General features: G+C 43.2%; 1 protein-coding gene across 3 annotated transcripts in view; it reads right to left on the bottom strand.

The window, feature by feature from the left end:
• Nucleotides 1–7,600: 7,600 nt before the first annotated feature.
• The window catches only part of PRDM2 (PR/SET domain 2), a 64,029-nt gene continuing 43,731 nt past the window's right edge, over nt 7,601–27,898 (bottom strand). For 2 of the 3 annotated variants that reach the window (XM_083876922.1, XM_083876924.1), the window contains 3 exons: nt 22,999–27,367; nt 10,210–10,344; nt 7,601–8,857 (listed from right to left, as the gene is read on the bottom strand). In XM_083876922.1, the coding sequence (XP_083733048.1) occupies nt 10,236–10,344; nt 22,999–27,367 (4,478 nt within the window). In that variant the 3' untranslated portion in view covers nt 7,601–8,857; nt 10,210–10,235. Of the gene's footprint in view, nt 8,858–10,209; nt 10,345–19,274; nt 21,034–22,998; nt 27,368–27,898 lie in introns of those variants that run through there. The other variant, XM_083876923.1, reaches the window with a different exon arrangement.

Here is a 27,898-nt window from a genome sequence, read left to right as displayed (position 1 = left end):
CATTTGATCCATATCTCTTCAGCACTCAGGTATTTATTCCTGTGGCTGTTTTCCTCCTCCCTGACTGTGCCTGTTGCTCTCTCTGACCATGTCCCAGGAAATCCTCCTGGAGCTCTTTGGTAACTTGTCTGCAGAATCCACTGCAGAGCTGCATCCACCTCTGAAATATTAAAGCATAATTTAGGGAAAAAAAATTATGCAAGAGGCTACCTGCAAATCCTTTTTGTCTATTTCCTCAGCAAAACTTTTCCAACTCCCAAGACATCAGGGGTTTTAGTGTCGCAGATGAATCCACAGATGTATTTTTCCTCCTCCTCAATTCCATTGTGGATTAGGAGAGTCCATTGGAGATTCTTAATCACCAAAACAACCCAGTGATGTTAGAAAACCTGTCCTTGCAGGTGCCAAGGGCTTTGTCACTGGAGGAAGGGGCTCTCTGGGGATAAGAGGGAGTGAAGAGGGAACTGTTCAAGGTTGTTTGCTGTTCCATTTGCAGAGGGTTTCTGGAGGAGCTCCTGCAGGTCTGAGCTCCCCGTGGGGCTCCATGTCCAGCAGACAGAGGCCACACTCCATTTCACACCGCTGCTCACAGGTTCTGCCACTGCAGCCAGCCAGGCCACATCCCCAACAGCCAGAAAACAGGAAAACAAACCCTCTGGGCTGCTCTGGGAGCTGTGTCCCTGCTCAGGATCCACCACTGTGACCCTGGGAGTAGATCAAAGCAGAGGAGCCCACAGTGCCTGCCCTTCACTCTGGGCACACTCCAAGGGATGCTCAGTTTAGCTCAGCACATTTTGCTCCTAAGGAATGACCCTCCCTGGGGGGCAGAGATGACATTTTCCACCTCAGTGCAGCTCAGCTGGATTCTCCTCACAGCTGACACCTGAGTTGCTGTGCTGAGTCCCACAGAGGATCCAAGGCCTCATTTCCTGCTCTGGGCTCCTGTGCTCACCACAACACCCTGGAGTCTCTTCAGCCTGTAGAAGGTTCCTTAAGGTCCCCCCAGTCCTGCTGTGAACTCCATCAGCTGCGGCAACTGGCCCTGCACAGAAAACAACTACAAACAGAACACATAACCTGCCTCAACCCTTCTCTTTCTAGGTGAAAAGGAAATATGTGAGTGTTGGGAATAGTGTGACTAATGTGCCCCTTGTTGGGATGCTAGAGCTCAATTTAGAGTATCTGTGTTTGCACACAGTGAATGAAATTTGTGCATTCACTGCCCTGGAAGTGCAGGAGGAAGGTGAAAGGAGAAGGGAAATCAACCCCTGCCCCTCACTGAGTGGGAGCCTTTTCTGAAAAGGGCTCCAGTGCTGGAGCCAGATTTGCTCATGAGCAGATTTACCCAGATGCAGCTTAAAAACACCACAGCTGAATCACCATCAAACCAAGTGCCAGGAAAAGTCCATCTAATGCACCTCTATTGGCCACTGGCCTGGAATGACTGCTGGGAGATCTCCCCAGGTAATTCCAGGAGGCTGTAGCAGTTCATTTTCTCCCCAGGGATGATGAGATGCCCCAAAATGCAAAGGGGAGGCTCTGTGCACCCCCAGCCCATGCTGGCAGCAGCACAGGAACAGGTCACACTGGGGCAGAGGAGCCTTGGGATGTGCAGCTCAGTGGAGATCTGTTCCTCTTCCATATCCAATTATCCCCCTGAACAGACAACAATGTGCCACAGGAAAATGCATGAAAAGGGAAGAAGAAACTCGGCTGAACTCGTTACACCACGAGAACAGACGTTTCATTGCTGTGGCTCTTCACAGCTCTAGAAATACCCTGGGCAGAAATGGGGTTGTTCACAACGATGCTCTTTGTAGCAAAGGATTTGGGAATGGGGGAGGGCTCAGGAAAGAGCATTCAGAAATTATCCCTAATGAGATGTCATCAGCCATGGATGGCAGTGAGTGAGAACTCATTTCTTGTGTCAGAAATCAGCATTTCACTGGTGCAAGGCAGAGACTGTGAGGAAAAATAGCAGCTGAGGATTTTTGCATTTTCTTCCGGCACAACAGTGTCACAAGGAGGGCTGGGGGAGTCCCTGGCTGGATCCATGGGGATGGTGGATGTGATTATATTCCTCTTCAGACCACACCACTGACATCAGCTCCTGAAGGTTCCTGCAATTCTAATGCCTGTGTCATGCAAGGCAAATGGAGTTTTGTAGAACTCACTTTGAAGCAAAGCACTTAAGGTTTGGCATCAGAGGCAGCAATTAAACATATTTCTGCCTTCCCTCAGATTGCATCTCCTGTAGCTCTTGGCTGAGAGACAATTTTGTTTGGTCGAGTTTTAGTCTTTCAAAAAAAAAAAAAAAAGTTTGAAAGGCACAGAAGAAAATTATGTCAGTGGTGCAGAAAGAAAAAAAAAAAAAAAACCCAAAAGGATTTAGAGAATATTTTGGGCAATTTATCAAAAGTAAGGCTTGCTATGGCTTAATTAATACATAAATATCCTTGTAGAAAAGAAATACAGACTCTGAAAGGACTCTAATCTGTGGGTGCTGGGCACAAAGGGAAGCTGAACTCAGATGCGGATTCTACTAGGACAGAGCACTACAGGATTTCCCTTGAAGGTCAAATGAAGAATTCCTGAATCAATACAGCCCAGATAAGGCTGAATCACTGCACATGATAGAGGCACCCAAGAAAGAAGCTCAGGGAGTCTGTCAGTTCTGTGAGTTAAACACTCTAGTTACAGGAAAATTCAATATATAAGTGAGTAAATACATTGTGCAGATGGCAAGATGTGAGTTTAGTAATGAGCAATATGTTTTATAGGACAGATTTTCTGATGCAATGCCTGTCCCCACACAGTCTATTCCCCAGAGCTTCAGCTGCAGGAGTGTAGAGGCCCAGAGAGGATGACTTTGGGCAAGGAGATGAGGTGGAGTTAACACCCCCCCACCCAGCTCTTGGCACAGCCACTGACACTGGGGCACAAGGACAAAAAGATTAACAGGAAACCAACCCTGCAAGGTGCTGCTGAAGTCAAGGTGACCCAAAACTCAGCAGAGCAGTACAAAAAGGGGGAGTGGTCCTATTTGCATCAGCATCTCATATTTAAGATTATCTGTCCAGAGCTGCTCTTTAACAACTGCCCCTTTTTCTTCCAAGGCACCTGCAAAGCCTGGAATGAACCAAATGTAGCCCAGCCTGAAATTGTCCCCAACCCCCAGCACCTGTCAGTGCCCCTCCTCTTCCTCACTGGGGAATAAGTGATGGAGATGTCCCTGTTCATGGCAGGAGGTTGGACTCAATGGTCTTTAAATCATCCCTAAATTGGTCTGGGGTTCTATGATTTATACGATTTTAGGCTCAGATTATCTTTGTCAGAGTCCAAACAAACCTGAGACTCCTTTGCATGTTTGTTTCACTAAAGGCACAGGAACAATTTCTGTCCTCACACGAACAAGAGATTCAATTTGACCTTTGTGTCTATCACATGGGGGAAAGCAAAAATTGGGCCATTTGATCCAAATCTCTTCAGCATACAGGTATTTATTCCTGTGGCTGTTTTCCTCCTCCCTGACTGTGCCTGTTGCTCTCTCTGACCATGTTCCAGGAAATCCTCCCAGAGCTCTTTGGTAACTTGTCTGCAGAATCCACTGCAGAGCTGCATCCAGCTCTGAAATATTAAAGCATAATTTAAGGAAAAAAATATTATGCAGGAGGCTACCTACAAGAGATTCAACTTGACCTTTGTGTCTATACATGGAGGAAAGCAAAAATCAGGCCATTTGCATTGTCCACGAGCAGCAGGGAGAACATGCTCCCCTCTCCCTTCCAGGTTAACTCATCCCTGCACCACAGGACATGTCCCTCCCACCAGGAGGCTCAGCACTGTTTCTGTCAGTGCCCACAGGGCTGGAGCATCCCTGGTGTGTCACAGCCCTGCAGCAGCTCCTGAGCAGTGCCCTTGGCTGGCTGTGAGCCCAGGGAAAGGCTCAAAGGCTGCTCTGCTCACAGCCCAGGAAAATGTCACTCAGCAGTGCTGGGTGCAGCTCCACTCCTGCCTCTCTCCTGCAGGATCTCAGCCACGCTCAGGCAGGATGGACTCGTGTCCTCTGTGTCCACTCCTGAGCAGTTTTCTATGTCTCACAGCCTTGGGATTTGCATTTACAGCCAGGACTGGCTACAAGGACTGGGGCAGCCCCTGGCTTTGCTGACTGGGGCTGTGGGAGGGGATCCAGCCCAGGCAGTGTCTGTTGTCTGCATCCTCCTGCCAGCACCACACACAGAGAGCTGAAACAGCCTCCAGGCAGCAGCTTCGGGATGGGAAAGTGAATCCTCCTTGTCTGTTTTTGGATGAAGCCTTCTCCCAAAAAAGCCACAGTTCTTATAAAAAGGAGTCATTAGTGCTGCTTCATGTGACAGCACAGACAGAAGACTGGAGGCACGCAGCTATTTAAAGAACATTTCTCAAGGTTCTCACACAGGGACAGAATGACAGTTCAGCACAATCAGATCCCTTCACACTTACCTGAAACTGGGTGGCATTTTCTGAAAGCCAAACAGGCTGTGGCAGTGCCAGAGGAGCCTGGCTGCCTGTCAGGCTGCTGCAGCACTGACAGTGACAACAGGGGCTTTTTTTTTTTTTTAGCAGACCAGATTTATAATGCATAAGGAACCTTCAGGTTTTCTGGGGTGAAAGAACCATTTTTAGCCTATGCGCAATTAATATTAATATATATGATTCAGCTGTTCCCAAACCCATTTATGACCTGCTGTCATTTTTAAGGAATGTGCCTGGATTAATGCACCCACAATGATGGCTGCCCATCACCCTCAGTGATTCCCTCACAGGGTTTTAAACTGAAGGAGAGCACATTTAGAGTACATTTAAAAAAAGTTTTACAGTGAAGGTGGTGAGGCCCTGGCACAGGTTGCCCAAAGCTGTGGCTGCCCCATCCCTGGAAGTGTTTGATGCCAGGCTGGACTGGGCTTGGAGCACCCTGGGACAGGAGAGGGTGTCCCTGCCCATGGCAGGGGGAGAATGGGATGAGCTTTAAGGTCCCTCCAGCCCAAACCATTTTGGGATTCTATGGAAAGAGCCAAGTCCCACATCCCTGAAAAAGCCATAAAATGTCTCAGTGTGCTGTGATGGCACATGGTGTATGAAACAGGGACCACTCCCAGGAGGGAAAACAACCCTCCCACTGCCCGCCCTGCCCAAACACTCCCCTCCCAGCTGAGGAGAGCAGCCTTGAAGTTCCACAATGCTGAGACACCTCAGCAGCAGGTTTGGGTTGGGATGGAAAGGCCACACTGCAAAGGGCTCCTGTGCTGCTCCTCCAGGTGTGCAGAGCCCGGGTGGAGCTGTCAGGGAATGAATCCCTGTCTGTGTGCACAGAACCTGCCACACCAAGGTGACACATCTCCTTCCTCCTCTCCTGCCACCACCAGGAAAACCCCAATTCCATTGTTTCCAGAGCTAGAGCACAGTCAATCTCCATTTTTAAGATTTCCTTGGCTGAAATAATAATAAATGTTTCCATAATGCAGTTTTCCACATTAATTTATTGTTGTTCTTTTACTTTACATGGCAGACAGACAACAGAGCTTTCAATCTTCCAGAGCAATTCAGAACCCAAGCACAAACCAGGTCCCACCACATCTCCACAGAGTTTATTTTTAATAAACTTCTCAATATCAGCATTGCCATGAGAGCCCTGCAGAGCTGCCAGTGTCGTCCTTGCAAATTCTACATGCAAAACCTGAGCTTTTTCCCCACCCTCTCCTCGAATTTTCACAAGAACTTGTGATATTGGTCAAGGGCAAAATTTCACGTTTCATCAGCAGGCACAGGGGAGGTTAAAAATTTGCTGCAAAACTGTGAAATTCTGCCTTGGGAGAAAAAAAATGGCATACTTTTCCTGAATTCACTGTGAATGAAATCTCCTCACTGGTCCAGAGAAATGACACCATTTTGAACTGATGCTTTTTTTTTTTTTTTCTGCAAGAAAAATCACACCCCCCTCACCCCCCACCCCAACCCTCCCAGAAAAAACTGCATTTCTTATCTGAAATGATGAATTCTGGAAAAATTATGAATTCTTGTGCAACCATGGGTTATTTCTTGTTGGTGGCATGGATATTTTTTCTGCTACAGCTTGGACTGTAATGGGCCCTTCAAACAGACCAGGACAATAGAAAGCTGTGCCCTGTGGTCTCTTGGCTGAGCCACATGTTATAAAACTTTAAAAACAGAGCATTTACAAGCAGGGACATAAAGACGTGCTTTTAAAATTGTAAATACATATTTACAGGTTTGTGTGATAAACCAGAATTTCTCTGGGAAAAACATTCCTGTATCACAACAATGTACACACTTCTTTCTTTGAGTCTGTCAGTTTTTATAGTTGATAACACTCTAAAAAAAGGGCAGCAAAAATAAATTGCACAGAAGTGACCTCAGTAACCTCACTGGGATGCCTTAAAGGCACTGAATGGGCACCATCCATGCCAGAACTCTGTATTTAATTTAACTGACTGGAAGTTGAGTGGGGCTGGGGAGAAGGGATTGTTTAAAGAAGTATTTGGGCTACATGGCGAGAAAACTCTTCCTCAGCAACAATCCTCAAGTGAGCAGTGATAATTTATACACTGACTGATTTTTGACAAGGTGTCCTACAAAACTCTGCTGGGAAAATCAATCATAATCAATCAATCACCAATGATACTGGTGCTTTAACTCAGATCATATTGGGTTTATTAGTACTGTACACTCATTTTTCAAGTGATTTAGGTACTCTCCAGGCACACAGGAAGAGCATTCCTGTTTGAAAGAACAGGGTTTAGCATACTAAAATTACATGATGAGAGGAAGGACAAAATGTGGAGAGAAAATAAAAAGGTGACACTCAAAAGCAAAGTGAGACAAACTGTTCAGAGAGCTGTGTGTGCACACCAGCTGCTTGGACATAGACATAAGGCCAGGAAACTTCATTTTTTGTGCTATTTGACCAAAATTTACCAAGCTGCCTAGCAGATCTGGATGCTCACCTCCAACTAGTTTGAATGACTTAATGAGATTCTCAGTCTTCCAAGGCTGCTGTGACAAATCCCAGCCCTCATTTGCAATTAGTACATTTCTTTGAGGAGGAGATTATTGCTGGCAAAGAAACTCCAAAGGGAACAAACCCTGGAGACTCTCCACCCCAGGAATGAGACAGAGCAGCCAGCAATGGCACGAGCACCTCGGTGGTGTCACAGTCTTGGACTAAAAGCATCACTTCCAGCATGGAAAGGGATGCAGCTTTTTATGGCTCATCCAGTTCTCAGCCTCTCAGCCTTCCCCCAAACCACAATTGCACTTAGAAAGCCTCCAAGAGGGGTTTATCCAAAAAATCTGTAGTGAGATAATACAAGGTCTTGAAAATCTTTTCTTTCCAACTCAAACAACATGCACCTAAAACATTTTTATGGTGCACAATGTTTCTTCTTTAAAGCTTTTCTATTCATTTTGAACAATTTGATTTTCATCAAAGCTATACAGAATTCAGTTTTGCGCAATTCTATACATATATATTTTTATCTGTCATATATATGTATATATATCTATATATGAAGATATATATATATAAAATTGATCCTTTTTTTGACTTTTTCAGGGTGGTGGGAAGGAGTATCAACCGGGCACTTGTTTTTTCTTAACAAATGTGTGCATACACAGATCTGTGCTTATCTGTGTGGAGTGCAAAGTCAAGGACAGGAATAAATTGACTGAAACAAGAAGGAAATACAACAATCAACCCCTTTGGCCTCCTTAAAAAATTCCAAACCTAGATGATAAGTTAGCAGGGATCCTGGAAAATCATGTGTTGGCAGAAGGAACCCTTCACCTCATGGGCAAACTGGGCAGAAGTTCTGCCCAGAACTGACAGATGATTTATCTGGGTGTGATTGACCCCAGCTGGGGGCAGGAAAGAAGTAAGAGACCTTTCTGCACTGCATTTTACCAGCTGATCTGTGTGTTTCTGGAACTGGTCTTTACTGGATGTCCTCATGGATGGCCTCTGGATAGGACCCCCAAAAAAACAAATACATGTCTAGAGACACAAACACAGGTGCTCTGTTTAAGGACAAATGTTGTATTTAAGGACAAGTCTGGTCTGATGCTGCACAGCAACACCTGTGTTTGATGCTGTCCTTAAATAAATAAATCTTGACTCTAAACCAGACTGGCAACACAAGTTATGGCAGCTTTTGAGAAATGGATGCTTCATGGAACTGGGCCATCAGTGCATTTCCCAGAGATCATATAATAGATGATCTTCCCAAAAAACGTGTGTCCTGATGCACTTCAACAGCAACAGCATCTGCCCCTTAAAGCTAATGGTACAAAGCCAAGAGACTGGGGTACCCATAGACTGCACGTGTGGAAACCCCAGGAGAACCTACCACTCCCTTCAGTGTGTGGGATCCCCAGTTCTTTACCCGTCAGGATGTAAAGCAGGAACTAAAATGATGTAACAGTCTTTTCAGAATTTAATTGCATAGTATGTTAAACTCTCTGTGCTCTCCCAGAAAGAGGAGACTCTCCAGACCCATCCAGCCTCTGAGCAGAGGTGCTTTGCCTGCAGATGCCTGAACACTTCTCCATGCTGCTCTGGTGGGCTCCACGCCCTGGAGATCATCCTGTCCCCAACATTCACAGCTCATCACTCTCTGCTCTGTGCTCCCTCCCTTGGAAGGAAGGGTGAGATGACAGAAGCACATCATCACTTCCAGCAGAAGAAACCGCTGTCCCTGTTGTCTGCTGAGGAACCCGTCTCACCTCATCTGAGCAAAAGCAGGAGAGGATAATGCTTGAGGATCACTTCACCTCACTTTTTCCAGTCAGAAGTTTCTGGTACCTGAAAATACACAGAGAGTTGCATTTAATCAGAAATAGTTTAAGGAGTCACAGTTCCATGTTCCATGGAGCTGGAAGCAGGACAAGTCATTCAGTGACCATTTTACAGGGAGGAAACACCCATGATTTAATTTTGTTTGGATTTCCCACAACTAAATGGTCTGTGCCACAGCTAGGGATATTAATATCCATTAGCAACCCTCCATTATTCAGAAGATAGCAAAATTCAGAATTTTGTAACTATTCCCTCAAATGTTGTTTTTTGAATGGTTTTAATAAAAAATAAACTTCAGGCTGCAGTATCTTGATTTTATGGGTACTCATTCTCACCTTTAGCTTTACATGTTAAGTACCCTGTTCCTTAGCTGTTTCATCAGTATAAAGGAGATTATTATCTGCAACTTAATGGTGGGGAAATGAAGAAGCAGAAAACAGTGTCTTGTTTAAACTGACAGAAAATCAAACTCAGCCTCACCAGGACACGGGGCTGGGTCATTAATTTGCCCAAGCCCATTGTGCCTCATTACACAGTTTATCTCACACTACCCCAACTAAGGGTTTTGCACGTTATCACAGCACTGCAATTTGCATTGTAACACTGGTCTTTGAGCTTGTGGTGAGCCACCAAAACAGCCAGAAAAAAAAAAAAAAAGCGCACATTCCCAGATATATATGGGGGTTTTTGACAGTTAATATTTGTCCACTGTTCACTCTTTCAGCCTAAAAGATCCCAAAGCACTTCGCCCACTATTTCAATCAGATACAAACACCACACCTTACAAAACTTATCACCATCTTCAAGCTCCCAAGGATCCAGAAGAGCAACACCTCAGGTCTTAAAAGGTCATGAACAAAACTCCCCTTAAACCTTCCATTAGGGGTAAAGGGCTGACTGGTCACACATCCTTTAGATCCACAGTACCTAAGGACCCATGACTAGAGAAGACCTTATCCTTTTGGAATTAGTGCATCACATATTTCAAGAGGAGAATATTGCTGGCAAAAAAAGCTCCAAAGGGAACAAATCCTAGAGACCCTCCACCCAAGAGATGAGACTGAGCAGGCAGCAATGGCATGAGCATCTCAGTGGTCTCACAGTGTTGGACTGAAAGCATCAAGTCCAGCATGGAAGGGGCTGCAGCCTCTTTATGGCTCATCCAGTTCTCAGCCTCTCATCCTTCCCCCAAAGCACAGCTGCACCAGTTTCCAGAGCAATGACACTGTGGGTTTTCTGAGGTATCCAAAGGTATCTCCAGATCTCCAAAGTCTGCACTCCTGGCCCCAGAACCACGGAAGGTTTGGGAGCACAGGGGAAGGAGCCCCGAGCACCCTCCCCTGGCTGTGTGGCTGTACCTGGTCTGGGCAGACACGCCCGGGCTCTATTCCTTGAAGAAGTGGGATGTGGTGGAGCAGGATTTCTTGCACTGCCTGGGGCTGGGGTTATGCGAGGAGGAGGAGGGACATCTAGAGGCCATGCGGAGCCTGTAACTGCAGAGAGGCAGAAGAGCATCAGGGACCGGGCACAGACAAATCAGAGATGGGCTTTAGTAAGCCAGGAGAAAAGAAAACGCCATTCCACCCACGCCGCAAGTACCAAGAGACACTTCTGAAGGCAAGAGGGTATTTTTGCCTTGTTCTGAACTTACCCTGTGAGTTTATTTAAGCAGGAAACAGAGAATGTCAACTGGAAGCAGCATCCAGGCTCCCACCCCGTGCCCCAGACCGTCCGGCCGGGACATACAAACCCACAGTTACATCAGAAGCTACCAGAGTCATGTTCTGTTCTCTCAGGACACTCCATATCAGGTTTTAAAACACATATTTATGGAAAAGGCATTTTACTTTACCAGAACATCTGGTCATTTCTCCCCAGGTCGAAGCTGGCAGAACACTCCTGTCACTATTGCACTGCCAGACTCGACAAGGACACAAAACAGATCACAGCAGTGCCTTTATTGCACGTCCAATTTGAAACTGAGAGTCCCAAAGTTAAAGTGAAAACCATAGATTTTTACTGTAAAATATTAATTTTATGCCTCAGTTGATTGTGGTTTCAAGAGGAAAGCCTGAAAACTTGACTCAAACAAGGGAAGTCCAGCTCCTCCTTCCCTATTCTAGACATAAAATCTCAGTTCAAATGTATACCCAAGCTAAACTTCCAGACACCAAAAGATTCCAAAAAATCCCCTATTTGTTTTTAAATTCAGCACCTTTTGCTATCATGCACAAACTTGTCTGCTTGCCCTCACATCTGTGCATCCCCATAGGTAATTACATACCTTCTTTCTCAAGGCAAATTCTTCAAAATTCTGACCAAACCCAACCACTTATGTTCTTCCAAGGGAATATGTTTTGGAATATCAGTTTCTTACACAGCAACACATCTAAATAAAGTTAAAAGCCAGGTCTCTCTCTGGGTTATATTTATGGAGTTCAATATACACCCTTTAAAGGAGATTTCAGTCTGTCTTAACACACAATGTAACTGCAAGTTAAACATAAAGAAGTGCAAAACTTTCCATTACAACAGAAAACCAAAACCACAGAAATTTTGAAAAGTAAGCAATTCAATTATTTTCAAATTAAAATTGGTGGTTAAAATTGCCTGCCAAAAGTTTTGCTATTGTTCCATGTAAATCATCCATTCCAGCCTTTGTGAACTCAGTCCTGAAACCTTCAGCCAATGTGGAAGACCCAGAAAGTGGTAACAGGGAGGTCAACAAATGCCAGATTTCTGTTGTTCCATATAAGGACTGTTACCAAGGGAAACAGCAGAATATCCAAAATAAGTTTAGTTTGTTTGGCTTCAGATTTTTACTATAACTAGAAGAGGGAAATTTTGGTTTCTTTCTGTTTAGAACGCCTCCATATAAATAATGCTTTCTGTCAAAATATTAATTATGACTTCTTAAAGTTCTTCTATAATCAATGACATCTGTGTGCTCTTGCATGCAGTGAGGAAGGGTCTAGATCCTATGGGAAACCTAAAGAAAAAAAAAAGTTGAAAGGCTCAAATCCAAAGAGACAAAATATCAGGGAAAATCTGACCTAGATTTTCAAATGAACACCCTGATCAGACATTAGGAAGAAATTCTTACCTGTGAGGGTGGCACAGGGTGTCCAGAGAAGCTGTGGCCACCCCACCCCTGGAAGTGCCTAAGGCCAGGTTGGAGGGGGCTTGGAGCACCCTGGGATGGTGGAAGGTGTCCCTGCCCATGGCAGGGAGTGGGATGAGATGGGTTTAAGGTTCCTTCCAACCCAAACTTCTCCAGAATTCGATGATCTTTCACCCCTAATCTCCTCAAGCTTTAAAGCTAATGGACCGTGGCTTGCTATTTGGAAGCTGAGGATTAAAGGAATGAGATAAAAAAGGATTTATTTCTTTTTTCTAAATAGAAAATGAAATTGAGTTCCTTATGGAGTTCTTACTCCTGCCTTTCCACAGTGCTCCCAATGCTTCAAAACCACAACTGTGCCTGCTCTGCCAAAGCTGGCAGGAATCAGGCCCTCCTCTGTCCCAACAGTCACCTGGAGGGGAGGGATAACTCTCATTTAAGAGGGGGATGGTTTTTTTTAATGTTGGGATGATTTTGACAAATTCCAGGGTGTGCAAGGGGAGCTGGTCCCCGAGGGGGAGGGGAGCTGAAATCCCCCCACTGCATTAGGAGCAGTGATTGGAATTGTTATTTTTAGCACTGTCACTCTGCACCTGCTTTCACCATCTCAGCTCTGGGTAACTGGAGACAGGCAGAGAAAAGCAGTTCTGAGCCAGCCTGGGCCATGTTGCTGAGGGATGATCCCATGGGAAGGGCCAAGGGCTGTTCCCAGCCCCTCACTCCCCTGTGCACAGCCCAGACCAACAGCACAGCCCAGCTACCCCAGCTCTGCCAGAGCAGTGCTAGGGAACAGTCCAAGCCAGAAAAAAAAATTAATTAAAAAAGGAATAACATCAGAAAACATACTCTGCTTGTAAGGAAAATAGGCCCAGAACCCAAATGCAGGTTCTTGGCCCAGAACCCAAATGCAGTAGAAGGAAGGACTTATGTGTACAAAATTTTCTCTAAGGACTTTTATACCAAACTAAACAGTTTGGTAGATGCACCAGGTATTCTATAAATTAAAGCTAACCCAGAAGTTAACTGAGGCTGTTTTTTACATGGAGAAGGGCCTAAAGCTCTCTTTCACAACTGAGAGCATACCCAAACTAGAAGAGATAAATCACCCAATTTGGTGACACTCCCTACAATAAAAAACATAGTAAATCCCAGCTCTCAAAGTTTTCCATCCTCAAATCTGAAAGTGTTTTGCAATGTGATTCAGTACCATAATCCCAGTTTTTCAGATCCAGAACGGAGTCAGGTGGAAAGGGATCTGCAAAGGCCACTTAGAAAATCTCCAGCAATAAAGCAGAGGACTGAATAAAGGCAAAGGTTCCCCCACCACCTGCATTACTATTACAGGTTAAACTGTCTCCTGAATAATTAAATATTTGTCCAAACCAAATTCCTACTTCCATAGACCTTCCCAGGCTCCTGAGCCTTGCCACGAGCAGCGCACACAAACTCAAAGGCCAGGAAAAATGCCAAATCCTGGCACGCTCCCTTCCCTCAGACATTCCCAAAATACATTTGGTATTTTTTATTCAAATTAGCTTGTCTTCTACCACACTTCTGCAGTTAACATTCTCCTGGGTTGCTGGTTTAATTCTCTAGAAATGTCCCAGAAAAAAAAGCCATGGTATTTGTGGGCATGAAGGCTGGAGTGGTCTGAGGTGAAATTACGTGAACCAGAGAAATTAAGTGGACAAAGTCATGGCAGTTTATGGTAAAAATTCAGGTGATTTAGGTTCATATTTTTACCTCAATTAAAGCAAGTTTTTTTCCTGCAAGGATTATACTCTATAATCTAAAATAACTCCAAGGATATGCTCCAAAATTTCAGACACACACATTCCACATTATGCTTAACAATAAGCGTGCCAGGAACATAATCTATCAAGTGTTTCCTATTTTCAAGTAAAAGAATAGCTAAGCTGATACAAATCATTGACTGCCTAGGGAGAAAAAACAGAAATGTGGATATTTAAGCCCAAATTCTTGGTTTTACAGAATTAGGCTGAGTAATTTCACAGGCCAGAAGGGAAGCAAGAGGGTTCAGGGGGTGGATAAAAGCCATTTCTGGGCTTTCTGCTCTCAGTGAGATGAAACCACAGTGCTGCTACCCTGCCTCAAATGTACTCTCTGGCAGCAGTTTATTGCTTAATGGGAAAATAAATACACAAAACAAGGACTTGGAAAAACATAAAAAAACATCAACCACTAAGGGAAAGACCTTCGTTTGCCTGTTTAAGTGAAACAAAGTATTTATCACGACAGAAAAGTTTATGGATAGAATTTTGTTGAAAGGGATGTCTCTCTCTTCTATGGCAAAGTACTGAGTCACTGTATAGAAAATGGGGAAAGAGCAGAAAGCAAAAAGGACCTTAATGTGCTGTACTGTGGATATTTGGAGACTTAGGTGTGTTTATTCACGAAAGCAGGGAAAGAGCTGGAGCACGTCAGGATTTTATCTTTCCTTCACATGGCCAGAACATGAATATTATGGTCAGGCCTTTCATGAATCTAAACTGGAAAAACCTGTTAATGAGATCCTCTGCATTCTTGACTTCCAAGAAGACAGCTAACAGCACTCTCCAGCCACAGTGCTTCAAAGAACTTCATATTTAAAGCAGCATTGCTGCCCCACAAGAACTCAAAAACTGCTTTGTTTCACACGTGCTCTACAGTTCAAGTTTCTTCATTGTTGGCTCAGCTCCACTCCCTGTGGATCACAAGGAACTGTGGTGATGAACACCAAAGCAACAGTGAGAACTGCAGGAAAAATCTCACACAGTGCCTACAGCTCACCTGGGGGACTCTAAAATTGATGTATCAACACCATTCTACTTAAATAGAATTATTTTTTCAAAACCAACCAGTGACTTAAAGTAGCCATTTGAAAAGGAATTCAGCACTGAGATAACTTCTGAGCTCCTTCAGAAAATCAGTTGCCCTGAAGGTACTTCGAGTTGAGCTCAGAGATTAGTCTTAATCACTTAAGAAATCTTGGTGTAAACCTATAGATTTACATGTATCTTCCTGCCCTTTTAAAGCAGCACAGAGAATTTTGCAAGCTTAAAGGTGAACAATTTTGGATTAAAAATAGAAGTACTCAAACTCATCTTCTATACTGTCAGTTAATGCAATTTGATAAAACATTTGTATTTACTGAATCATCTCCCTAACAGAATGAGAAAACTTTCATCACATATAGGGAACACTGTAGTTGATTTTATTTAGGTTGATACAGAATGGTGACACCAAAAGGGTTCAGAAGGATTGCTGGAGGCCAGCAGAACGAGGATGAGCCCTCAGTCCTGCACATCTCATTACATAAAAAAACCACAGAACAAAGTGTCCTTTTGATTTGAAAAGGTAGATGAGTGACATACTGAATTTGCCATAATGAATGGAGAATACAACTTTAACTTCCAGTGACAGTGGAGTTTGACTGTGAAACTCTTCAAAGCAGCTCAGTGATGTAAGAGTTCAGTATTTCTCATCTTCCCACCTCCTTCCACACTGCAATGTTTAGCAGAGATCCTGACACCTAAAGGAAACACTACATAAATTCCCCCTTTGAGTCACAGTTGGGGGCTCTGCACACAAGGTCTGTACGTGGGAATGAGCCTTCAGAGCAGGAAGTGCACCCTCTGCATTCCCAACAAAATCACTGCCCTGAAAAAGTCCTTCCATTTACCTTACCACAGGCATTTAACTTTGCTGAGCAGCACAGCCTGATCACAACAAAGTGATCACAGGCTCACTGAGGTTGGCAAAGACCTCCAAGGCCATCGAGTCCAACCTGTGAGCAATCCCCACCTTGTCACCCAACCCACTGAAGGGCACGTCCAGGCATCTCCTGGATACCTCTAGGATGGGGACTCCACCACAGCCCTGGGCAGCCTCTGGCACAGTCTGAGGCCACCTCCTCTTGTCCTGTCCCTTGTCCCCTGGGAGCAGAGCCCACCCCCCACCTGGCTACACCCTCCTGCCAGGGAGTTGTAGAGAGACTGTCTCTCCTGAGGGTCCTTTTCTCTAGGCTGAGCCCCCTCCAGCTCCCTCAGCTGGAAACAAGGCAGGCTTTGCTGTAACAGGCTCAGATAAAATTACTCTTACTTTCTGACTGACACAGGACATGGAGTGGTGCAAATCTCAGTTTTGCTGCTCACCTGCTGTGTGCCAGAGCACCTTGAATGACTGAACGCTGAGCCTTGTACTTCAGAGAAATGGAACATCACCTGCTGAATAACCAGGGCATTTCTCACAACCCTCTGGCAGTTTCTGGGAGTATTGTCATCTAAAACATGACTCAGAGACACCCGTTTGGCTCATGAAACATAAAAGTCTTAAAAAATTAAACAGAGAGATATATACACAAAGTGCATGTTGTTGATTATAGCATTATGTTTCACTAACTATTCCAGCTTTGAATAAATTAGGAAAATGAAGCAGCTACCTATCTCTTCAGAAAAACCCTCCCTCCAGCCTGATGCTTGCTCAAGCTTCCCTTTGAGTTTCAGTTTTACTGCCTTGTATCTGAAAAAAACAGAAAGCAGTACTTCAACGCTCTTTTCCCAAGGAATGCTCTAAAAGTATGATCTATCAAAACCATTTTTGAAGACTTACTAAGAGAAGTAAAGGTGCAGCAAAGTGAGAATGGAGAGTGATGGATTATGTGTAGGAAGCAGCACTCAGGTGACTCAATGGCTTCCCCTTCACTAAAGAAGAGGGTCAGAAGCAGTCAGTGCCTGGAGACTGGTGCAGAGGCAGCACTGGACTCCTGGCCCTGTGTTCTGTCAGTCATCTCGGGTTAGACACTGGATGCTCCACACCCATCCCCACTCTAACAATGTACTTGCTTTTTAAACATCTAACCCTTGCCTGACTGTAAATGATGGGCACAAAGAGCCACCAATTCCTGCTGCTTAGTATTTATTTCATTCAAAAAATATCGTAAGACATTACCTAAATTTTAAAAAAAGAGATCCCAAACAAAGCTTAGGAAATAACAGCAACTCATTTGTACACATGGAAAAAAGATGCCTCTATAAAAACATTCAATTTCCACTCTCTCATTTGATGTGCACAATGGACCATTAACTGTACTCTTACATCATGCCTTACTTAAGAGTGTTTTATTAGCATCTTGCCCTGAAATAAATATATTTTCCTCACCATCCTGCTCTTGCAAAGTACTGGAAGGTGCATCCTTTTTTCCATTAAAAAGCTGCTATGTTTTACAGTTTAATTAAATAGATGTGGAAGTTCACCCCTCTCTCATCAGACTTACCACAAAAGCTCAGCTCCAAACCAGCATAGACTTGTTGTTCAAAATCTATTGTTTAGCTCCTTTTCATCAGGAGCAGAACTACAACACCATGTGACTCACAAACATCACATTCAGTAAATAAAAGCCAGAATTACTATGTAAGGTCTTCTAAATTCTCTTTTTAAGGTCATTCACAAGCTATTTGTCTGTCTCTAGCAATTCAGCTCCTTGGCTAAACCCAACTCGAGTAAAAAGCCAGAGCTGAGCCCGTAATTTTGGAAATGAAGTCACAAACCACAGTAAATGAAGTGAATGCTATTCCTATTTGCATTCAATATTGAACATTTAGACATCAAACTCTGCGACATCTCCCCACAGAAAATCATCAGGAACCAAACTGGAATTTTAACTAACAGTCTTGCAATACAAAATGCTGACAAACCAGAGAACCAGAAACACTCCAGAGCCTCAACCCCCTTGGGCAGCTTCCACCAGGGCTGAGCTTGCAGAGCAGGAGGGGCCTGGCTGCATCCCCTGGACTGGCACTAACACCTAGGACTGAACACAGCTCAGACAGCTGCTGCCACAAGCTGGTTCCCATGCCTTGCAGCAAACTGGAAAATGGAAAACAAAAAAAGGTAAACACAACCTGTCAGATCTCCTGTCTCCACAACTCCAGCATCGTTGTTTTTATTAAACTGACACTCATTTGATCTCGCCCAGCGTGTCACTTGGTCTCTGTAAACAGGACAAGGTTAATTGTTTTCATTGCCTGTCTGGATGCATTTCAAGACGTGTCAGCACTTTGTGGGCAACATTACAGCTTTATTGTTGCTTCAGATCATACAGAGGCGGCTATAAAAGCCAGAGAAATTCAATTATGCAGATGAGATGCAACAGCAATAGTAACTATGAAACCGGCACATTTCTATTAGTGATGAGTCACCTATTTAGGACTGAAACTCTTTGATGATCCTCTCTCATTTGGAGATCTCCATCGCCCAGCACTTCCCTGATCAACTGGTGAACACAGGTGAACATCTCAGTGTGGCACATCCTCGGGACCCAACAGGATTTAACATCAGGGCACAGAAACTGCACATAAAATGGCAAGAGGATTCCTGCCATGGTATTAGAGAATGAGTTTACTCACCATCAGTTCACTGCTAGACATGGCTAATAAATCCTTACAAGGTGACTGGAATATCCAGACTGCAGCAAGAGCAAACAAAACCTGGTATTTCCTTTATCAGTAAAAGATTTGAAACAATGAATCAAGTTTATGTCCCATCCTCAGCAACCTCATAATTGTGATTTTCACTTTTTTCCATGTTTCTTTTATCTTATAAACATCCAAATACAACACTGAGTATGTAAAACAAAGTTTTCTTCCCTTGGATAAATATAGTAAAACCTAATGAAGACTGAAAACCTTCACTGTGGCTTCCTCCCACCTCTTGGTGTAACTGCTGTTTTAAGTAGACTAAGGATTCACCCCTTCCATTGTGGTGCAAATCCCAAACTGCAGTGAGTGCACAAACAGTCCATGAACCATGGAGTCCATGCTGGAACCTCTGCATCATTCCACCAGATCTTCCCCCATCAGTTCAAAATGTTATGGAGAGAACATGTTCAAGGAGTGACATCCCACATGAAAAAATGAACTGGGAGTTCTTACCAAAGAGTCTTACTCTCACTAGAAGCATTAATTTGAATAGACAACCACATAAAATAGTAACTTATTACTGGATTAGGAAGGAGCATGTGAAGGAACTGACTGCTGTAATGCTGTTTAGCCTTATCAATGTCTTAGCATTATTCCACCCCATTGCCACACTGATATGGACACAGATGCTTCCAGCTCCACTGAAAGAGGCAGAACACACATCTTGGGGGTGGAATACAACATTCCAAAATTCTCAAGAGCCAAAAAATCCTTTGCATGTATTTTTTTTATTGAACTATTTAACAAGTTTAAAGTATATAAAAATAGAAAACTAAAATACCAGAAAAACAGCAAACTGTAGTATCAGAAGTCGAAATACTGTATGTCATTTTCATTTAAATAGTTTAAATTTATTAGCTGTGTCCAAAATTAAAACCTAAAATCCCCAAGCTAAGTCAGAAGTGGCCAGTTGGTATAAATTCATGTCACTGAACCAGGGGGACACAATCACATTTAACTCCTCCTAGATGTACATTGTTTCATTTTCCCTGGCACATCTGCTTTCCACACAAAAGGCAAGCTTCCCCCGAGTTTTAAAATGTTTACTTTATTGGATTTAGAAAATGTGTCACGACAGTTCCATCTAGCTGGTCATTAAGTCCTTGCACCACCACGGACTCGTAACTAGGCCTGGAACTCCCAGCACGGGATGGACGGCACGTGGAGGAGGAAGGAAATTCTCTCTTCAATTCCTTACCTGCATTTCCAGCCCTCCAGTGAGGCTACAGCGTTCAAAAGCAAGGACAACCCCATTTTTATGTCAAATTGCAATTTTTAATATTTTCATTAGAATAGTCTTTATATCACTCTCCAATAGAAGAAACAATATAACTAACAGCAAACTTTAATACAGGAACATGCTCCAAAGATCAACAACCCAAAATGAAAACAAAATGAAATTAATGTAAAATGTAAATCACATATAGTACAATTGAAGTGTCCAAAACAATTTAAATAATTTTAAATATTTTATTTTTTTAAACTTGCTACAAATGCTTTATACAATATTTCAACATAAAGTCCCCATAACAGAAATGTAACAAAATGGGAATGATAGTGAAAGTGAAAGTTAAAGTGGCACAAATTCACCAAACAAGTATTAAACTACAAATTTTAAAGAGGTAGATTACTTTTTAAGAACAAAAAATAAAAGGGGTGTCTGCATAAAGAAACTAGTCACTTTCCATCCATTCTGTCATTAATTGTGAAAGCTCTATGAACACGTGACAAACAGTATTTCCATAAAAAGCTGTTATGAACAATAGACCAATTCATTGTCTTAAATTAGAGGTGTACAACCTTTTAGAATAATTATATATTTCATTTTCAAAATATGCAGGTCTGCAGCCCTGCTCTAGCCTTCCTATCCATAAAAAGATACACTGCATCCATTATATAGATCTGGTGTTTAGAAATTCATCACTGCTATATAAAGTTTTACTTGCATGTGTAAATAAGAACTTGGAAAATTCATAAAACATCCAAATCAGGCTTTTTTCCATTGTGTACTGGACATCTAAAAGACTCAGAAAGTGAGGAGAAGGTGGGAAGGGAATTCTGCTGTGCTAGGTTGGCCTCTACTGACTCATTTAGGCAAAAGGCTTTAAGAGACCTAATACATGACAAAAATACTTGGGAGTGCAGCAATTGTTGGCCCTGAATCTAAACTGATTTCTGGACAGGCTGAAGGAACCCGCTTTGCCAAGCACAGAAACTGAACTGTCCAACACCATCCAGGAGGGTACGGACAATACCAAGAGAAAAAGATCTGGTTCTGTTAATCAGACTATTCCTGTTGATGGTTTCCTGTGGGGTTCCATTTGTTTTTAACAGTTCCCTTCGCTCTCACCTGAATCATCCTGCGTGTGACAAGCATTTCTAAGTAAGAAAATCTGGGCCTGACACTGAGCATGAGTTAGAAGCCTGCAGGCAATTTTATGGTTGTGACTCAGCTTCTGCGGGTTTCACAAGCTTGGATTTCACATCCCTTGGCGTAGTGCTTATCCTAAGATGAGCATGCAACAGCTCTACCATGGCATTAAGGGATTTTTTTTGTTTTGTTTTGTTTTTACAGGAGATTCCTAGAAAATAGAAATTAAAAAACAAAACAAAAACTGAAGATAAATGACAAAACGATTTGTGAACAAGTATGTTTACACAGAAAAACTGAAAGGTGAAAAACAAACTGGCAGACAAATATACATAAAGCAAGTCTTGAAAAAATATTAAGATTTCCTGGAAAAAAAAAATCAAAACCCAACAGTGCCTACATAGAGTAGAATCAGTTCAATTGTGCTGATATTAGTGTATGAAGACAAGAATTCTTCATACTATATAACTTATATAAAAAGAAGTTGACTACACAACCTAGATTTATGAAAGTTACTTCAGAGACAAAAATAATTCCCTAATGTAACTATTTGTTAAACCGAGAAAGACTCCAAGCAGCCAAAGTAAATCAATGGTATTTGAGCCAGCCAAGGAAACCTTACTCCAGGTCAATTGTTATTTCCTCAAACACTATTAAACAATTCCCATATGCACCCATTTCCAAGTACTTGGTTATTTTGCCTAAGGTCAAATGAATCATTTAGATGGAAAGATGTGGTGTTTTGGCTTCTTATTCTACTGATCTGTTCTGGCATCATTTAAATACAGTTTCACACATAGCTGAGAGAGCAGCTGATGAGAATTAGCATGAAGATGTTTATGTCCCCAAGGGAATAGGTCTGGTAGACATTTCTTATTCCTAAAAGGCATTTTTACACCATTAGTCTCCAAATTCCAATAACATTTTTTTTCCTTCAACATATCCTAATTTGGGTATGGGCTATTTAAAGTCAAATTCCCCTCTAGCACTTGGGAATAATTCTGCTATATTGAACCTTTACTTTATGAAGTATTTCCTCACTATTTGCACCTTGGAGATCTTCACTGTAAGACACACAAGCTGTGAAAGTTTGAATTTTGACAATGAACAGATCCTGCTCTGCTTGTTCTGACAGAGGCTGCCAGTTCTTCCCCCTCCTCCTCTAGCAATGACTTCGACTAAAAAACCCTACCCTTGGCCCCAAACCTGGTGTTAATCACAGCCAGGCGCTGTAATTATCAACCCCAAAACAACTCTTAATTACCAGTGAGCTTTGTGAAAGTTCCTCAGCAAATCAGAGCCTGTTTCCAAGAAAAACAGGGCAGGAGCAAGGTAACAAAGGTTATGAACACTGTGCAAAATATACTATTGATTTGAGAGACTACATGAAGACGTAAATCGGGACTCAGGCACGTAGATTAAGATTTTTATTTATTTATTGAAGGATTACCCTTTCTTGTGATTAAAATGCTTTTTCTCAAAAAGAAATAGAACTTTAATTATAAAATTTTATAGCGAAACATAATAGCATGATACTTCTAACAAATTTACATGTTCATGTAACTTTTCTTACATGTCTATTTCCCTTATATTAAGTATTTAATGATCTCAGTCTGTATGCACATACATTTTTGAAGTATTTGGTCATGGTTTGTTTCTTTTATATATATATATATATATCTATATATATGCAGAGAATGCTTTTTATTACAAACCAAAGCAAGTTATTTTAGTAAGTAAAGAATGCAGTCATGTTTAACTTAGTGAACCGCCATAAATAAATCTAGAATGATTCTGGGGTACCTCAAATGTCAGATACCAAATACAAGGTCAGTGTCTCCAATAACATTGAGTTTAATGACATTAAGTTTATTCGCACTCAGGTATTGACATTATTTTTCCAGAGTTTTCAATTCAGTTTATAATTAAAGACATTCTCTATACAAACCGTGTATTATTTCATGACATGACAAAATGCATCAAGTATGTACATCATACCTCAGCATCAGTAAGCTGCTCATCCATGTTTTAGGAAATGCAAGGATTTTTTTTTTTTTATTTAAGCATGAGAAACTCAAAAAAAAAAAAAAGGAAGAAAAACAAAAAGACCAAGAAAATTGGCAAAACAGCAAGCAACATGTTCCTGGGTTGTTTCAACTTCAAATCAAATGCTTACCTGAAATCTTTAAGTTCTTGCTTTGTACTGCTTTCATCTCTTTTGTTTTCTGCTGCCTCTGCATTTGCTGCCTGCTGTAGGCTCCGTGTGATTGGTCCTCCAATCCTCTCTCTAGATTTTGCACTGAACCTGTCTGCCTTTTTCTTACTCGCCACAGCAGATTTACTTGGCAAAACAGCTTTATTATTCCTTTGTATTCTGACGTGCAATTTCCGGGACGCTTTGCTGGAGATTCCAGAGGAATTGTTTTTAGAAACCACCTTAGTTTTTTTCCCATCAACATGGGACATTTTAGACACTCTTACAGGACTAGAGTTCCTCAATGATGAAGATGAATTTGGCTTTTTAGATCTCATGGAAGGTACAAATTTAACGTTTTGTTTGGACTTGAAGGAGGCAGAGGGGAGCTGGAGCTGTGCAGGTCCTGAGGTTCGTGCTCTCGTTTTGCCCAGGTGAGGCTGAGTGCTCTGCATTTTGATTTCTGCATCTGCTGTCCGTCTGCGCTGGTTGCTGCCTTTGTCACTGTTTGCAGGTGAAGAAGCTGCACTTTTTTTGGAAGAATTCTTTTTGGAGGAGGGAGAGATGGGTTTTTTGGGGCAGCTGTAGGAAGCGTGTTTGTTCAAACTCCCAATGTAAGTGAACTCCCTGTTACAGTAGGGGCAGATGTGAGAGTCCGTCTCAGATGGGTTATTTTTCAGTTCTGCCTTCTGCTGGGCAGATTTCTTTTTTTGCAGGATAGCTTTCTGGACAAGCTGGTTTTTCTTTTTCAATGCATTAATTTTTAGTTTATTGGAGGACATTTTGCTAATCTCAACATTGAAATTGAGTCTTTTAGGCTGACCCATTCGTCTGAAGGCGTTCTTCCCGGGCCCAGCAATAACCACCATGCCATTCTTAGGCTGCACTGTCTGTTTGAGGGGTACTGGGTTTTTTTTAGGTGTGTATCTCTTTTTATCACTAGCAGATGCACAGGCCAGTATGTGTTTGTGTAACTCAGGCATGTTATCAACACTTTTTCCACATTTTGTGCACCGAATGGCAGTAGTAAAAGTCTGTGGGATATTGTGGGTTGTGAAGTTTGTGGCAGTAACTCCAATCCCCATAGGATTACGATGGTGATACTGGAACGGAGGTGGTTTAAAGCTTGGGTAGTGTTGATTGAGGCCCATACGAACATCAGGATCTTTAGATTTCACTCCAGAAGCCATTATTTTTATAGTTGTATAAAGCTCTTCGGAAGAATCATTTAGATCTTCATCTTCCTCCTCTTTCGAGGGTTCCAAAGAATCTTCTGGCAGGCTCTGCATGTGCTCCACGTTCGCCTTACTGGGGTCAGTAAAATTCTGGGGTCTCAAAGTCCCACTTTCAAACTCATGATGTGTGCACTCTTTGTCTGGATGGAGATCCCGCTGATGCTGTTGCAAATTGCACAAAAAAGCAAATTCCTTTTTACACACTGAACAAACAAAGATATTCCCTACTCCGTGAAGCAGAAAGCGATGTTCTGACAAGTCTGTTTTATCCCTAAAAAGCTGTACACAGAATTCACATTTGAAGGGCCATTCTTCAGCATGAATGGATAAATGCTTCGTTAGGTCTTTAATGGAAAGAAAAGGTGATTCACAGACATTGCACACAAAGCTCTTGTTGAACGTTTCCTGCACTACTCCTGATTCATTTGAAGTACGAGGATCTTCTCTTGCTTTCTGCTGCTCGCTTTCAGCTTCTTCCTGTTTTATTATTGGGAGAGAACTTTCAAGGTTATCAGCAGAGGAAACAACAGAAGAAACTACAGAAAGAGGAGGTGGAGATGGAGATGACGAGGAGGAAGAGGACGAGAAAGAGGAGGAAGAGGAGGAGGAAGAGGAGGAAGACAGTGTAGGAGGGCCAGGTGAAGCAGCAGAAATAAGAGGTTCCACAGAAGGGACTGGGGATGGAGAAGGAGAAACTGTAGGTGAGAGAACTGGTAGTGGGGACTGGGTGGTAGTGTTGGAGAGTGGTGAGGGACAGGAGGAGGTGTTAGTGGCACTGGCAGAGACATCTGGGATGGGTAAGGGCATGGTTGGGAGCAGGGGGGGAGGCGAGGTGGCCACAGTTAGCACGGGTGGGCAGGGTGGCGGGGAGGGAGGGTTGGTGGGCGTTAGCAGGGGGGGCAGCTGGCACACAGCAGGGGCAGCAGGCGCCTGTGGCACGGGGGAGGTGGCAGAGCTGAGGGGCTGAGTGTCGGTGGAAGACGACACCGAGAGAGCGGGATCCCCATCGGGCTCTGCCTGGGGCTCGGGGGCCTTGCTGGGGCTGGGGGCACTGTCCGTGCCTGGGGCGCTGTCTGGGCCTGCGTCAGTCCCATTGTACTCGTTCAGCAGAACCTTCTGCAACATGCAGGTGGTGGGTTTCTTCTTCTTGACACCGCTGCACGTCGGCTGGGCGCAGTTCTCTTTGTATTCCCGAATTTCGGCATCGCTGCAAGGCTTCTTATGCACACTGAGATCTAAAACGGACTCCCAGGGAACCTGAGTCTTGCTTTTGACATCAGACCTTTGTTTCATACCACTGGATAAATCCAGTGGCTGCTGGTTGCACACACTGCCAAAAGTCGGAGCTGCTGTCCAGTCTTTTGATATTTTATATTCTTCAAAGCAAAGAGGGCTCAAAGTCTCTTTGTCCTCCCTTCCAGTCAAGCTCCAAGCAGGTGAGTTGCTGTGGCTTTCTAACTTTGGCATTTTTGAACCCCGAATATTATCATTCCACACAGTTTTTCCCTCACCTGATTTGACAAAGTCTCGAAGCACTGGACTGTGCTGTGGAGAACTGGGAGGAGAGCTGGTCCTTCTCTTAAATCTGCTGGATACTGGAGGCAGAATAGGCGACGATGTAACAGAAGGTCCTATTTTAGGGATTTCACTGGATGGAGTCATCTTCTTATCGTCCTGTGTCTGAAGAAGCTGCTTTAATTTTGAAGACAAATAAACCCCTTTTTCTTTATGAAAAGGTAAGCTTTCTGTTGAAATGCTAAGAGGAAGATTTAAAGAACTAGTAGGAGTTATAGGTTCTGGGTCTATTTCAGTTTTTATTTTTGGTACAAGAGGAGGGCTGGCAGTTCTTCTCTTTTTGGATTCACTGCTCCCACTGCTAGAGGGTTCCTTAGGAGGTTCATTCACATGTGTTTGTGTAACTTTTAAATTTGAGGAAATTTCCACTGTGACCGGACTGATTATACAATTCAATCCATACAAGTCTGCAGAGTTGGACTCCATCTGAATCACGTCACAATTGCTAGTGCTGCTGTTGGACTGAATTTTACCATCAATATAGTAATTTAAATTCTCAGAGATATTGCTGGATATATCCATAAGATAGACATCATCTCCTTCACCTTCCTCTTCTATTTCTGTGCTTGCTATGTACACATTCTGGACTGCTGGGGCCGGCTCTGAAGGGAGAGGTGGCTCTTCAGTAAAAAACCCTTTTCTTCTGACACCTTTGGGAATAAGATGACGCTCGTGAACCCTACGCTGATGCCTCCGCATGTTGGTGTGAGTACCAAAAACCTTTTTGCAGTATTTGCACGGATGCAATTCTTTGGGTTCTTTATTTTCCTCAGCAAACCCGGAGTTTGACATTTCTTGGGAAACTTTCTCAGAATCCAAGACAACAGAGTCTTGCACAAGACCGGAAACGTTCAGGTCATCTTTAAGACCATCATCCACAACCACTTGGTTATCAGCAACATTGTCCAAGTGTTGTGAGGACGTCAGTGTCAGGAATGGTTTCCTCTTGGGCCCGGCCTCGTGGCGTCGCTCGTGCCTCCGCCTGTTGATCTGAGTGCCGAAGGCTTTCCCGCAGTAGCGGCACTTGAACGCGTGGCTCAGGGTGGAGATGTGGATGTGCATGTGGCGCTCAAGCCCTTGCTTTGTTGTGAATTTCCTCTCACAGTGCTGGCAGGGAAACATGAATGTTTCCTGAACATCACCGTTGGATTCCCCCTGTGCTTTTGGAATTTTCACCACGAGTTTTTTCTTTGGAGAGCTTTCTGGAGATTCCTCTGACGCACTCTTTTGTTCTTCCAAGGAGTCCAACTTTTCTTCACATATCAAAGGCATTTCAGCATTTTCTTTAGGCATATTGGTGTCTTCTAGCTCCTCTTCATCTTCCTCTTCTTCATCCTCCTCTTCGTCGTCATCTAAATCATCTGATGCACAGTTTATTGCTTCTCCTTGCTTGTCTTCAGTTACAACTTGTGGTTCATTGGTCGGACTGGGGATCATCAGCTTTGGAAGGACATCCTGATTTACCATTTCCTGAATCACAGCTGTTTGTTCCAGAGACAGCACAGCAGAAACAGAAGGTGTTTCATCTTCCTCTTTATGACCTGGAACACAAGAGGTAATAAAGAAACGCATGAGATGTTTTTACCAAACACTTCAGGATATGCTACACCTTTCTTCTCCTTTTTCTTCTAGCACAACATAGCCAACATTCTTGACCCAATGCAGTACCACCATTTCTCATTTATTTACTCATGTGGATGAATGTTTTTACTTCTGCATGAAAGTTTTACCTATCTGTTGTCAGGTATATCCACTGCTGAAGAAAATGAGGCCAGGTTGGATGGGGCTCTGAGCAATCCTGGGTAGTGAAAGGTGTCCCAGCCCATGGCAGGGGGTTGGAAGAAGAAAAGCTTTAAGGTCCCTTCCAACCCAAAACGTTCTGTGATTCTAGGAAAACACCTTTGCTCTCAATCCCCACAATCTTGCCTACATGGATACATTATAGAGCAAAAAATCCTCCTCCATTCCTTAGCTGGGCCATAAGACAGCTGAACATGCTGCACATGTTGTGCAAGCAGAAGGGACAACAGAGTGAAGAGTTATGGGTCAAAGGAATTAATACTGCATCTTTT

Source organism: Zosterops lateralis (assembly GCF_965231275.1).
Source record: "Zosterops lateralis genome assembly, chromosome: 22".
Taxonomy (NCBI): Eukaryota; Metazoa; Chordata; class Aves; order Passeriformes; family Zosteropidae; genus Zosterops; species Zosterops lateralis.
This window is presented reverse-complemented; position numbering and strand designations above follow the sequence as displayed.